This window comes from Chrysemys picta, chromosome 1 (assembly GCF_011386835.1).
Source record: "Chrysemys picta bellii isolate R12L10 chromosome 1, ASM1138683v2, whole genome shotgun sequence".
In the NCBI taxonomy this organism is placed as follows: Eukaryota; Metazoa; Chordata; order Testudines; family Emydidae; genus Chrysemys; species Chrysemys picta.
The window spans coordinates 338,611,198-338,626,936 of NC_088791.1; the positions used below are offsets into that span (position 1 = coordinate 338,611,198).

The 15,739-nt window shown below is 41.2% G+C and overlaps 1 protein-coding gene across 5 annotated transcripts in view; it reads left to right on the top strand.

The window, feature by feature from the left end:
• Positions 1–15,739, top strand: part of RSF1 (remodeling and spacing factor 1) — a 128,229-nt gene that overhangs the window by 82,796 nt on the left and 29,694 nt on the right. For all 5 annotated transcript variants that reach the window (XM_008172223.4, XM_065596045.1, XM_008172220.4 and 2 more), the window contains exons 11-14: positions 724–833; positions 7,331–7,398; positions 12,573–12,780; positions 14,677–14,900. In XM_008172223.4, the coding sequence (XP_008170445.2) occupies positions 724–833; positions 7,331–7,398; positions 12,573–12,780; positions 14,677–14,900 (610 nt within the window). The remainder of the gene's footprint in view (positions 1–723; positions 834–7,330; positions 7,399–12,572; positions 12,781–14,676; positions 14,901–15,739) is intronic.

Genomic DNA, 15,739 nt, shown 5'->3' on the forward strand with positions numbered 1-15,739 from the left:
CTCTTTCTCCCCAAAAAACAAATCACCACCACACCTCTTGATAAGAACAAAAAATTCATCCCAAAGGTCAATTTTTATTGAAAACTAAGGCTCTGGAAATAATGGCATAGAATTAAAGCCCTGTCCAGAGTGGGACTGAAACTGTACCATGAAAAGGTATGCAACGAGTGGGGACATAATATGGATCTTTTTCTCCAGAACTGTCAGCTGTCTAGAGGAGGTGATCAATATGGTACACACAGAAAAAATCCCAGTTTACAATGGCTGCAAACACTTGTTGGCAACAATCTTGTTCAACTGTAGCATGGACAAGGCCTGAAAGTGTCACCTCAACTAGAAGCATAATATCACTACTGTTACTGAATCTACATCCTCAATCCAGATACTTACGGGATTCTGTTGCCAGTAAATCTTGCCTTTGTTATGTATAGTACCACAAAGAGAACTGGGTGCCTGTGAACTAGGTACCTGTATATAAGTCAGCCACTTGGGAATTTGAAATGTTTTCCACACACCACTTACCTGTTTGACATGAAAATAGACAATTCCAGCTCAGTCATCGTGAATCTTGAGAGGGAAGACAAACCTATCTGATGTCTGCTCCAGCATATTTACAGGTTTCAGAGTAACAGCCGTGTTAGTCTGTATCCGCAAAAAGAAGAACAGGAGTACTTGTGGCACCTTAGAGACTAATATTTAACACTTGTTGTCATACTTCAACAGGAGCCAGAAATACCAGAAAGTCAGGAAGAAAAAAAGAAAGATTCCAAAAAGTCAAAATCAAAACGGCTTGAAAGGAGGTCTACTAGAACACGGAAATGCATAAGTTACAGGTAGGCAGCTTGTTCTCCAACTGGAGAATATTAATAATATATTGCCATTTCCTCTGTCCATCCATTCACCTGCTTCTTAGAGAGGGTACTTTTATGGTTAGCCAACTGGTCAAATTATAGTGTTTTCAGTCTTACTTTTGAATACTGCACATGATTATCAAGCCTAGAGCAAAGGTGCCACTTGAGATGACTAACATGTAAGAGCAGATACACGGTGTTTAGCCAAGTGATATGGGAAATAGAGCCATCTTAGAAATTACTTTATTCTTATTGCAGTATATGCAAAATACTAATGCAGGCCAATGCATCTGTTCTCCCATCTAATGGAGGACCAACTAATATAAATATCTGAAAGCTTTGCATTCCTATTCCTCTTTTCCTATTGCCCCTTTCCTCTGTAAATATCTGAAGGAATGTACAAATGAAAACCTTATCACAAGAGACAAAGTGAGAAACATGAACTTTACCTCTGCAGAATAGCTGGAAACAAAAGTCATGTCACCAGTGTTTCCAGACAGTTATTGCTAACAGGTTCATAAGATTTCCCCTCCCCCTCACCCCCAGGTTGTTCTAGAACTGTGCTGTAGATTACTTACTGAAGTAGTCTGTAGTACAGCATAGCTCGTACTGTTTTTAAGTGATCAATGTCCCCGTGATCCACAAGGAAACTGTTTAAAACACTGCTGGCAACAACAATGTTAAAGCCAATAACTAATTTGGCTCTCCTCTCAGTGAGTGATAGGGCATTAGTATAACATGATGAATTTGCCAGCGTGATGTTCATTGAGCACTCAGGAATTTTCTCTTAATTAACTGTAGATATTTTTTGGTACCTCCTACTCCTGGGGGAATTCTGCGCATGCACAGAATTTGTCCCCCTCAGATTTCTTTGCTTCCCTTCAGAAAAATGACTTTCTGATGGGGAAGCAAAGGGAAGCCACAAGAGCGATCATGTGACCCTCCCCAGAAGTATGTTTTGGGTAACCAGGGCACCCAGCAGAGAGATAAATCACTGTGTGGCAGCAGGTGGGACTGGGGAAGACCTGGCTGGTGGTTCTTACCCTACGCCAGGCTCAGCTGCTAGTCCCGGCAAGGCTGGGGAGGACAAGACTTCCTCTTCCCCTGTACGGCATTCGGGGCCGTGTCAGACCCACCCCCAGATTTCTCTGCTGGCTGTAGGAAGCTCTGCAAACTCCCCCACACTTCCTGCTCCTCATCTGCAGGGGGAGGGATCACTGTACGGGGAGCTGATCCCCCATCCACCCAACCCCCGGGCATCCAGACACTCTCATACTCCAGACTCTCCTGCCAAGCCTCACCATCCCCCTATACCCTGAACCCCCCCTGACAAGCCTCACTCCCCCTTCCCCCGGACCACCTCAACAAACCATCCGCACCCAGATCCCCACCCTACCGAGCCCCAACCAGCTGCACCTGGATCCCCACCCCACTCCCCCAGCATCTGGACCTCCCCGCTGAGCCCCCCACACTCAGACCCCTTCCGAGCTCTATCGACCCCACCCCCCCGAGCCCCAACCACCTTCACTTGAACCCCCCTGCAGAGTCCTATTACCATTGCACCCAGAACCCTCCAACAAGCCCCTGTGCCGCCAGATCCACCTCTGAGCTGCTTACACCCAGATTGTCCCACACAGAACCCTCTAAACCTACACCTGGATCCCCCCACATTAAGCCCCTCCACACTTGGATTCTGCCTTGCTGAGCCTGCCTGACCACACCTGGTACACCTGGCACGGAGGGGCAGGGCCCTGGGGTGTTTCTGGGGCAGGCCTGGTCCTTGCGCTGTGTTAGGATCGGGTGCAGCCTCACTGCTGAGTCTGTGTCCCGGGGTGGAGCTGCACAGTGATCTCCCACCTTTGTGCAGCTAGTGGCTTGTTCTCCCCAATGCCATGCTGGAGCCTCCACATTTGACAAAAAAAATTTGCAGAATTTTGCAGAATTCTAAAATACTGTGTGCAGAATTTTTAATTTTTTTGGTGCAGAATACCCTCAGGAGTAACCGCCCTTAGTTAACACCAGATGCCACACTGAGGAAAATGTCACTGATGGTATACAAAATTCAATATCGCTTGTAAGAGGCATGATGCTAAGGGCAGGTTTTTATAGATTTCTGTCATGTTCCTGACAGTTGAGGCAGTCATTGACCCAGGGGAAAATGTTTTTGCCTGTAGGGTATTTTGACAGTACTGCAATGGGTTTATAAAATCCTGTGAGGCTAGTGATTTTTACATGGAAATAATTTTTTTCATACATATTACATTTGATACTCAGTCTTACTATCTTAAATGAAAGACAAGTATCTCTTGCACAGTACATCATAGATGTCTTTGAGTTTGTGAATGTATTTGTGTGTGTGTGTATTGTCTGTACCCGACTTCAAATTCACACACATACAATGGAAGTCTAGGTTGTGGTGATGAGAACTGTGTAGCCCCTCCTTCAGTGAGGGGAAATAAACCCTAAACTCTCATTTTGCTCACACATGAATCTATAAAATGTTAGTTCTGTTCAGATACCTGCTTTCTTTGTGTCTTTGGAGTCATCGGCATCACTTATTGATGAACAGGTTAATACAAAATCAACACTACTGAACTAATAAAACTGCAGAAGAGCCAGCTGTCATCTGTTATGCCTCATATATGGAAAGACAATTGTCAGCTAGCACTTGATTCCAAAATAGTTATTAGTAGTGACATGTGGAATGGAAAGAATAGCTTAATTATTCCAAAGACAAAATGAAGCGAAAAGATTTTTGTTAGAAGAAAATAAACTTGTTTGGAAGTACCTTAGAATAAACCTCGCAAAGGTGTCATTTCAGAGTTGCTTATTTTACCATAAATGCACTTTAAAGGTGACATGCAAATGTGAGAATTTGCTTCTTTATAATGTACAAAGAAGGCCAGAAATCTTTTGTTATGAAGAAAGCCTGGTGGTTTTCACTCATAGAAATATCAGAAATATTAGGAATAGTTTTCCCTGTTTTGCATGTAAGGTACAGAATGAGGATCTCTCTCGCTCATTCAGTTAAGGGCTGAACCTTTATTAAAAGAGGTTTTCTCCAGCTGTTAAGCATTTAAATTAAAAAAGATATGTGGAAAAACAAAAAAAAGTAGAATTTTATCTGTCTGAATAAAATTTACTTCTCCAGACAATTAATCCAATTTCATTTCCTTGTATCTGATGTCATAGGCCTACTAGCTTTTTTCTCATCCATAGTGTCTTCCAGGGAAACCAACGTAGACAAGACCTGAATTTCCAACTGAAGAAACAAAACATAATATCTTTTTAAACAAAAACCCTCCTGTCTTCTTTTGTACATCAAGCCAAAGAGGGAACAGACCCTGTTTTCTTCTATTTGCAAGTTGCCTTTAAATTGCTTTCTCCATGTACAAAGTCACATTCAAAATTGTAAAGGCTCCTATAGCAAAATTACAAAATATGAAAAAAGAATACTTTTGCTTTTGTCCTTCCAGTTTGCTTTACAGCATAGTTCAACCTGTAAATAATAGCGACCATAATATAATTAAATTTAACACCCTTGTCTGGGTGGGAAAATACCAAAGAAGTCCACCACAGTAGCATTTAACTTCAGAAATAGGAGCTACGCAAATGAGGAAGCTAGGTAAACAGAAATTAAAAGGTATAGTCACAAAAGTGAAATGCCTGCAAGTTGCATGGAAACTTTTTAAACTCACTGTAAGAGAGGCTCAGATTAAATGCATACCCCAAATTAAAAAACATAGAGGACCAAAAAAGTGCCAGCATGTTTAAGGTAGTTAGGGTAAAGTAGCTAAAGGCAAAAAGGCATCCTTTAAAAATTGGAAGTTTAAATCCTACTGAGGAAAATAGAAAAAACATAAACTCTGGCAAGTCAAGTGTGAAAATGTAATTAGGCAGGTCAAAAAAGAATGTGAAGAGCAAGACTCAAAAAGTAACAACTTTTTTTTAAAGTACATCAGAAGCAGAAAGCCTGCCAAACAATCAGTGGGCCATTGGACAATTGAGGTGCTAAAGGCGCACTCAAGGATGATAAGATTGTCGTGGAGAAGCTAAATGAATTCTTTGTACCAGTCTTCACTGCAGAGGATGTGAGGGAGATTCCCACACCTGAGTCATTCTTTTTAGGTGACAGATTTGAGCAAATGTCCCAGATTGAGGTATCAATAGAGAGGAGGTTGTGGAACAAATTGATAAATTAAATAGTAAATAAGTCATCAGGACCAGATAGTATTCACTCGAGTTCTAAAGGAACTCATATATGGAATTATAGAACCACTAAGTGTGGTATGTAACCTATCACTTACATCATTTTCTGTACCAGATGACTGGAGGATAGCTAATGTGACACCAATTTTTTAAAAAGGCTGCAGAGGTGATCCTGGCAATTACAGGCTGGTAAGTCTAACTTCAGTAGCAGGCAAATTGGTTGAAACTCTAGTAAAGAACAAAATTATCAGACACATATATGGACACGATTTGTTGGGGAAGAGTCAACGTGGTTTTTGTAAAGTGAAATCATGCCTCATCAATCTGTTAAAATTCTTGAGGGGGTCAACAAACATGAACAGGGGTGATCCAGTGGATATAATATACTTGGATTTTCAAAAAGTCTTTGATAAGGTCCCTCACCAAAGGGTCTTAAGCAAAGTAAGCAGTCATGGGATAAGATTTCATGGATCAGTAACTGGTTAAAAGACAGGAAACAAAGGGTAGGAATAAATGGGAAGTTTTCAGAATGGAGAGAGGTAAATAGTGGTGTTCCCGAAGGATCTGTATTGGGACCAGTACTGTTCACCATATTCATAAATGATCTGGAAAAAAGGGTAAACAAGGATGTGGCAAAACTTGCAGATGATACAAAACTACTCAAGATAGTTACATCCGAAACTGACTGTGAAGAGTTACAAATAGATCTCACAGAACTGGATGATTGGGCAACCAAATGACATGAAATTCCATGTTGAAAAATACAAAGTAATGCATATTAGAAAACACAATCCCATCTATACATACGAAATAATGGGATCTAAATTAGTTGTTACCACTACAGAAAGAGATCTTGGAGTCATTGTGGATAGTTCTCTGAAAACATCCTCTGAATGTGCAGCAGCAGTCAAAAAAACTAATAACGTTAGGACACATGAGGAAAGGGGTAGATAATAAGAGAGAAAATATCATAATGCCACTATATAAATGCATGGTACGCCCAGACTTTGAATCCTGCATGTAGTTCTGGTTGCCCCATATAAAAAAAAGATATACTGGAATTGGAAAAGGTACAGAGAAGGGCAACAAAAATCATTAGGGATATGGAACAGCTTCCATATGAGGAGAGATTAAAAAGACTGGGGACTGTTCAGCTTAGAAAAGAGACAACTAAGGGGGATATGATAGAGGTCTATAAAATCATGACTGGTGTGGAGAAAGTGTATAAGGAAGTGTTATTTACTGCTTCACGTAACCAAGAAGGAGGGGTCACCCAATGAAATTAATAGGCAGCAGGTTTAAACCAAAAAAAAAGGAAGTACTTCACACATCACACAGTCAACCTGTGGTTCTAGTTGTAGGGGATGTTGTGAAGGCCAAAACTATATAAGCTCTTGAAGGATAGATACATCAATGGCTATTAACCAAGATAGTCAGGGATGCAATCCCATGCTCTCTGTGTCCCTAGCCTCTGACTGCCGTAAACTGGGCGTGTACAGCGGGATGGATCACTCAATAATTGCCTGTTCTGATCATTCTCTCTGAAGCACCTGGCATTGGCCACTGTCGGAACACAGGATACTGGGCTAGATGGACCATTGTTCTGACCAAATATGGCCGTTCTTATGTTCTGTCAAAAGAAGAATTCTGTAAAGCATATATTATGAAAATGTAGGTAAACTACCCAATTTAGAAGTTTAGAGAGCAGAAGTAGCACAATATGAAACACACACACTAGCAATCAAAATTCAGACAACTTGACTACTTAACATGAGACTTGTATAGACACATCTGAGAAGGCTGTCCTGAAAAACGAAGATGCATATGCCATCTAAATTTAAAAAAAAAAAAAAAAAAAAAAAGTTTGGAATAATCAATAAGCAACTATTTCTTGTGAAAATTTTTGCTGAAATACTTATAAAACAAAATATTCATTGTGTTTTTTGAATTCAGTAGCATACCCTGTAAGAAGGAAGTGTTTTTGTGAATTTATCTAAATTATTAGTAAGTCAGCCCAGGTAGTAATATATATCCATCCTGCTAGAAGCTGGAAATGCTCTACATATTTTTTAAAAACCCATTGAGCATCTGTCTAGTACACTATGAATATGTATGATGTTTTTCTGATTATTTTACCACTTTCCCTCAATTTTGGAATGTCTGAAGCACTCTGAATTCTTACAGCTATTTTTAGATTTTGAAACATGACTTCAAAATATATCTGAACTGTGCTCTGTTTCAAAGTAGTAAATAAAAGATACTATTTTTAGATTTGATGAATTTGATGAGGCAATTGATGAAGCAATAGAAGATGATATCAAGGAGGCCGATGGAGGAGGTATGTTTTTATTACTTACTATTTGTATAGTTAAAATGGTGACCTGCTGGGCTGGTATGACACACATTCCATTACAATGCCAGAGGGAATGCGTGTAGTTCTGACCTTTGATACCTCGTCTGAATCTCTGCATAGCTTGAAATTTTTACTACCGCACTATCAAATGGAAACTGCTACTGTATTTGCCTGGTTGTGGGGCAATGGGTATCATGTGTTGGAGAGTCCATGTAGGGAAAAATCATGTTGCTTTTGTTAACTATCTTTAAATTCAGTTTTTACTTTTTTCAATATCTAAACATAAAACTGGGTGTCAAGAACCAAACATTTTATAATTGCTCCCTAACTTTGGATGGCCAGATTAGGAAGCCACTAGGTGCTTCTGGTATTCAGTACCTCTGGAAATTGGGCTCATATGTGTTTTCACATTGAGGTGCCCAAAACTAGTCAACATCTTGAAAATGTTGGCCCTAATCTTGGTCAGTACTTCCCTACTGCACAGATGTGTTGTGAAACTTTATTCATTAATGCTTGTAAATCTCTTTGTGATCCTCAGATGGAAGGAGCTAATAGTAAAAAAAAAAAAAAAAATTAGAACGAAGTTAGAAAATTATAACTTTATCTTACTATTCTAATCTGTCTTTCTTTTTCTTTTGTGACATGGTGAAGAGCTGAGGGACAGATTTTTTCCAAACATGCCCAAGGGATTTAGGAGCACGGTGCCTATTGCCTGTCAGTGGGATTTGTGCTTCAACATTTCTTGCGTGTTTAAAATGTTCAGATAATCCCTTGCACCTGTTCTTTTTGAATCCCCAGAACAATACCTGTTTTTTCAAAAGCCCTATGGATGTGCACAGGCACGCTGAAAACCAGGCCTGATTATTTATTTATTTATTTATTAATTAATTTAGATTTAAAGAAATAAATATACTTATTCAAGGCTCTAAGGACCCTAACATAATTAGTAATTCAATAAATACAATTAAATTAAGTCTTAAAAGTATTAAAATGAGTTCCACAGGAACTCTGCCTGCCAGCCAGCCACCTCCTTTCATTTAGGAAGTATACCATCGGCTTTCTTTAAAGACCCTATCGAACAGATGTCATGTGCAGTGTGCCCAGAAAGTCACGAAATTTGAGCTGTTATGGACTGAGTGGGGGAGCAGGTTCCAGAGTCTCAGAGCCCTCACAGAGAACACTCCATCAGCCACCCCATCTCTTTTATAATAAGGGAAATCCAGCTCAAACGCCCCTGCTTGACAGACCACAGCTGGGTCAGTATGGCCCAATATGTGACTAGAGCACATCCAAATAATGGATGTGCAGTTTTGGCTGTGTGCACGGTACAGGGATTATCTCTCAAACTCACCCTACCAAATAAAAAAAAAAATAACCCCAATTTATCCTGCCATGGCACTCTGGGGGCCACTTGTCTCCTTCCATCGCCCCAGGTGCCTGTACAGCCCCTGCCATGTATGCGGCAGGAGGTGACTGCCCAGGAAAGAGTCTACCATCACTGACTTCTTCATCAGGCCCTCAATTCTGTCTGGATCCTAAATGGAAAAAAAAGAAGAAAATAATTGGGTTATCTTTTAACTAGGACTTGAGGCTGCAACCTCCACTCAGCCCTGGCTTTACTGTGAGTGCCACTTCTGTAAGGCTCAGTTCCACTGAGATAAAGACAACGAAACAAAATATTTTTAATGCTAAAGTGGTATCTACCTACTGGAGCACTTCCATCCAGACATGGTGTTACTTATCATGGGGAACACCCTGAGCCTTTAGGACCAGTGGTTAGAATAGCAGAGGAAGTGACCATGCTCCATCATTCTCATATGGTGTTGTGTGAGGGTATAGGGCCTCAGATTGTACCCTACTTATAGATAGCACATGTCACATCACTTGAAGAAGCCCTTTGATGGTTGGGATTGGGATAGAAAGGGTGGATAGAAATGGGATGGGTTGGGTGGATAGAAAGCTGGCTAGATCGTCGGGCTCAACAGGTAGTGATCAATGGCTCCATGTCTGGTTGGCAGCCGGTATCAAGCGGAGTGCCCCAAGGGTCGGTCCTGGGGCCGGTTTTGTTCAATATCTACATTAATGATCTGGAGTATGGCGTGGACTGCACCCTCATCAAGTTTGCCGATGACGCTAAACTGGGAGGAGGGGTAGATATGCTGGAGGGTAGGGATAGGATATAGAGGGACCTAGACAAGTTAGAGGATTGGGCCAAAAGAAATCTGATGAGGTTCAACAAGGACAAGTGCAGAGTCCTGCACTTAGGACGGAAGAATCCCATGCACTGCTACAGACTAGGGACCGAGTGGCTAGGTCGCAGTTCTGCAGAAAAGGACCTAGGGGTTACAGTGGATGAGAAGCTGGATACGAGTCAACAATGTGTCCTTGTTGCCAAGAAGACTAACGGCATTTTGGGCTGTATAAGTAGGGGCATTGCCAGCAGATCGAGGGATGTGATCATTCCCCTCTATATAAGATTGGTGAGGCCTCAACTGGAGTATTTTGTCCAGTTTTGGGCCCCACACTACAAGAAGGATGTGGAAAAATTGGAAAGAGTCCAGTGAAGGGCAACAAAAATGATTAGGGGGCTGGAACATATGACTTATGAGGAGAGGCAGAGGGAACTGGGATTGTTTAGTCTGCAGACGAGAAGTATGAGGGGGGATTTGATAGCTGCTTTCGGCTACCTTAAAGGGGGTTCCAAAGAGGATGGATCTAGACTGTTCTCAGTGGTAGCAGATGACAGAACAAGAAGTAATGATCTCAAGTTGCAGTGGGGGAGGTTTAGGTTGGATATTAGGAAAAACTTTTTCACTAGGAGGATGGTGAAGCACTGAAATGGGTTACCTAGGGAAGTGTTGGAATCTCCTTCCTTAGAGGTTTTTAAGGTCAGGCTTGACAAAGCCCTGGCTGGGATGATTTAGTTGGGGATTGGTCCTGTTTTGAGCAGGGGGTTGGACTAGATGACCTCCTGAGGTCCCTTCCAACCCTGATATTCTATGATTCTATGATCCTACTGTGCTAAGGGCCATAGAAACATATACAGACATAGTCCCTGTCCTGAAGGCCTTACAGTCTCAGAAGACAAGCAAAATGTTAAGTGGAGGGGGAGACAAGCTGGGGGAGGTAATATCTTTCATTGGACCAACTTCTGTTGATCAGAGAGACAAGCTTTCGAGCCACACACTGCTCTTCTTCAGGTTTGGGATTGTGGACACACGCACGCACTTTGTGTTTATTTTTTGTTTTATCATTGCATCAATAAATATCAGTATACCCTGACTGCTGCTCAGCCTAGCTATCTAAACACTGGCTGTTAAACACTGTGCTAAGCTAATGTTCCCACTACTTATTTCCTTGTGGTAGGGCTCGTGTCACCTCCTAATCAGCCAGTTTTCAAAAGTAGTTCCCCAGTCAGGTTGAATGTGATAGGGTGTGCAACCACAACCCACCTCTGGCATTCAGTTATGGTAATCGTTTGTTAGCACATGCTAATTACTGGTGCATAAGTGGTTGGAATAAAATAAGCCGGGAAGAAGGCCTATGGATACAGCTGTCTGGTGACTCCCATCTCCCTTGGCAGTCCTTTATAGATGATTGCCAAAGAAATCATCGGGACCTACACCATGATCTGTAAAGAGCGATGGTGCCATTGATTGATTGACTCTCACATCTCACAACTACACCTTTTGTAGATGTCTTGCTACCAATTCAAATCTAGTCTCTCCAAAACAGGGCTGCTCATCTTTCCTCCTAATCCCTCTCCACTTCCTTCTCTCTCTGGCATCACTAAGAACTCTGCTACCGTCCCTTGTCTCCCAAGCTGCTAATGCCATCTCAGACTTCCCAACGCTCCTTCACCCACACCCAGTTCCCTCACTAAGCCTTGTTACTACTACTTCTTTAAAATCAGTGTGTTCTTTCATCTCTCTCTCTCTCCGCCACTACAACACTTATCCATGAGTTGGGCATCTCTCACCTTGATTACGAGAACCATATCTCTAATTTTCCTGTCTCACCTCTTCCCCCACCGCACTCTTCTATTCTGTCAATAACAGTACTTTTAGTATTAGTACTGTTCCTTTTCAATTATTCCAAGCATGTGTCATATCCTTGAATCCACTCCCTAGCTTTCCTTTAGTCCTACATCATATTCAGACTTCTTGTCCTCCAAGAACATTCATAATCTTGTTTTGTGCGTGTGTGTCCGAGTTTGTCTTATGGCATAGCATTTTAATATGTTCCTATCAGATCAGTGGTCCATCTAGCCCAGTATGCTGTCCCAGATAGTAGCCAATATCCGATGCTTCAGAACAAGGTGCTGGCATTCCTGTAATGGACAATTGTCCAGTAACCTGCCCATAGGGAAACTTCTTTCTAACATCCCATGGGTAAATAGTTGCTTTGAGCCCCCCAAGTGTTAGGGATTATATCCCTTCCAAAATATACTCTATATCAGTGGTTCCCTACTTTTTTGTGGTCAGTAGCACATTCATGTTTTCAGAAGAGTGTGGCAGGCGCCAACAATTTTTCAAGGCTTATTTTGTATTTGTACATTAAATGATACAAAAAACATATTTAATATTACATAATATATGAATCCAGAGAGAAGAGAGAAGCTGCGAGGACAGAGAACACTGGCACCCGCATCCCCGGAGTACTCTGTCCCCAGCAGGTGCAGGGCCCCGGCTTCTCTCCCCCACTGGGCCCTAGGTGGGCCCCGCGCCTGCCAGGGACCGAGAACACTGGTGCCCGCAGCCCCGGAGTTCTCTGTCCCCGGCAGGCGCGGGATCGCAGTTTTTCTCTCCTGCTGGGCACTAGGTGGGCCCTGTGCCCGCAGGGAGCAGAGAACACCGCGCCCGCAGCCTGAGTTCTCTGTCCCCGTCAGGCGCGGGGCCGCGGCTTCTCTCCCCTGCTGGACACTAGGCGGGTGCACATAAATGCCCCAGCGGGCACCGCGTTGGGGACCACTGCTCTATATAATATAGCTGTGGATGTAAGAAAGCTGGGTTCAAGAAATTGAGTCTTGAATGATAAAAAGGCTCTCCTTTATAAAAGGAAGTTGAAATTAGCAGCAGGGTGGGAAGGTCCCTGTGAAGTTGAATGAAAAATGCTACAATTAACTTGCAGCTTATTTTCCCTTTCTCCCACTAACACAGGTGGTGGCAGAGGCAAAGACATGTCTAATATCACAGGTCACCGAGGAAAAGACATTTCCACCATCCTAGAGGAAGAAAGGAAAGAAAATAAGCGGCCACAAAGGGCCGCTGCAGCACGTCGCAAGAAACGACGGCGACTGAACGACCTCGATAGTGATAGTAACCTGGATGAGGAAGAGAGTGAGGATGAGTTCAGGATCAGCGATGGGTAGGTAGCTGTTAAACTACTAGTCTTGGTTTATTAACCACTACAGGTTTCTGTGAACTTACGATGCCACTGGGTTGTCTTTGTGGTTTGAAGCTGTAAGAGTGGGTTTTGTGTTAAGCCAGGTCTAGACTTAAAATTTTTATTAGTCTAACTCTTTCAGTTAGGGGTACGTGGGTTATTTATTTATTTATTTATTTATAACACAACAAAAGTAGTTACATTAGTGAAAGCCCTAGTGTGGACACATTTATATTGGTATGAAGGTGACTTATACCCATATAGTTGTTTCTTACTGTATGGGAATTGCAGTGCCAGTATAAGGCATCTTTCTGTTCTATCAATATAGAAAATCTAGTCACAACTCTCTAGTGTAGACAAGACCTCATAGATATCTTAGAATTATGAAGTACTGATAGACTGTAAGCTACCAGAGATGAAGCTTTAAGAAAGCTATAGAAATCAACTTTTGATTTTTAGCATACTACAGATTTGAGGTTCAGAAGCCAGCAGAACTAGATGCGGAGATCAGGAAAAGGTAGCGTTTACCCTCTCAAGAACATGAAACCTAAAATGTTAAATACATATTAAGCAGTCTGATTAAAAATCCCTTCCCCTTCTGAATTGCTCAACTTTCACTTTCTTGGGATGCTGCCATTTCATTAGTTCTCCAGTCATCAGAATCCTCCAGAGCAGACAGACCTGAATTTCTAATGTTAAATATCCTTTCAGTCCTTTTTATGCTTTCTAAAGACACACACAATGGTACAAGACCTCTTTTTTCCCCTCTTTGCTGAGAGTCCTTAAGGCTGATACTCTGTTCATTACCCCTCTTGTTGTGTTTTGGAACTATCTCTGTTTAAATCTCTTCAGCTCCATTCTCCACATGTGATTGTGTTGAAGGCTTTTCAGTAGTTGAGCAAGATGTGCTGGAACTTTCCTAATTAGTGAATTCAGCCTGCAAAAATCTCACTGAATTAGCACTTCATTCATCTGTCACATTGAGTCCACGTATTTTCAACAATAATCTCTACTAATTACCTGTTGGATGTTAGATTAGAGTTTGCATTCAGATATGGGAGTTGGATGCCTATTACTGTTGCATAAGAACCTTTTTTTTCAGGTAGGCTGCTTAACTGTTATAAAAACTCAGCCAATTTATATATGACGGTAGTACTGAAAGACCAGTAATATAAATCAATGAATTAGAAGTTTATCCATAAGTGCATCAGCTTCATGGATATGATTCTTTCAGCTCTCACAAGTGAATAGATTTGTATTTGGTCAGTGCTTGAATGAGAGATCTCAAGGGAACACCTACTGTAGGTGAAACATGAAACTGTTTCACAGATGGTGTTCTGCCTGAACTATTACTGAACCAGTATGACAGAAGGCACTGTAGGTGTGAGGGTGCCATATTTCATACAAGACACACAAACTGAAGTCCTGACCATTTGTGGGTACTTAAGGAATGTCTCATAAGAATAGTGGTGTTTATCCTGAAGTCCTGGGCCAATTAGAATTCAGCTTAAATAAAGCCACCTGCAGTTTCAATTGGATACAGCATTTGAATTCACTTACTGTCCTAATCTACTGTGTAATGTTATATTCTGTAAAGGCACCTTCAGGTATGCAGCAGGTGTTTAATTTCAGTGTTGGGTATGTTGATCTCAGCATAAAGATTTGGTGCCTCACATTAGTTTTGAGAATATTCATTCATTTTTGTGAAATGCTCTTAGGCGCTCCAGACAAAAAAAGATGTAGATGTTATTGAAATAATACATTTCTATATTTATTATAAGCTATATTAAATATATCTAACTCTTATATGTTACAGTATTTTAGTCCATTTGTTTCAAGTATCTCTCTTTTGGCTGTAACTTTTTTTTATTTAAACAGATCTCAGGACGAGTTTGTTGTATCAGAGGAAAACCCAGATGAAAGTGAAGATGATCAGCTGTCAAACGAAGACAGCGATACAGAATTCTGTGCCCGTAGACCCAGGCGACACCACTCCAGGCCAATGAGACAAAGCAGGCGGTTACGAAGAAAAACAGTCAAGAAAAAATATTCAGAGGATGATGAAGAGGAAGACTCTGAGGACAATTTAAGTAGGGAGTCTGGTAAGCTTAACTTTTTCAGAATTAGCTGTTGTGTGTCAGAGAAGAGGGCCCAAGCAAAAGGACAGGGGGTTTACAAACTCCTGAGTTCTAATCTTGGCCTGGACGTTGACTTGGCTATATGAATTCAGTCAAGTCATATGTCATCTATGCTTCTAAGGTTCTAGCTGTAAAAATAGGGCTAATGCTTTTGTAATAGAGGTGTTGTGATAGTTAATTGGATGTCTCTGTGAGTTACTTTGAAAATGAAAAGTGCCATGCGAGTACTGTTTTTTTTAATAATTGTGTTCCCTATTTAAGGTTTTCACTTGGTCTGAATGTTCTGTTCAAAATACACAAAAGGAAATTAGTGTTGAGTGCTAGGTTCTTTGGGTCACATTCATTTTTAAATGTGTGTTTAATTTATGAGGGCAAAACAGGCAATTGTATGCAGAATTTGCAGATTCCTAATGTTTCATTTCCAGTTGCATCTCTATTTGCGTATTTTGTGTGTGCACAATATTTTTTTAAACTTAGCAGGAAAAGTAGTTCAAGGAACTATTTAATTGTGTCTACTCAGAGATCTGCTGATGCCTCATGGAAAACTTTGAAAAGCCTATTGCTTAGAGAAACTCAATCCCTGACTTTTAGTAGGGAAGAATAATTTCCTCAACTGCAGGAATTCTTGTACTATGATCTATGTTAGACAAGAGGACAAAGTTAAATTACAATAGTGATCCCTTAAGACTTTATAATCTATGAATCTATGGTTTTGATATTTCTCTCTTTTGAACTTTAATTACTAGGGACACTTGCATGACAACAGTATCTTTGTTCCTTGCCTTATACTGCCTGTTCCCCAA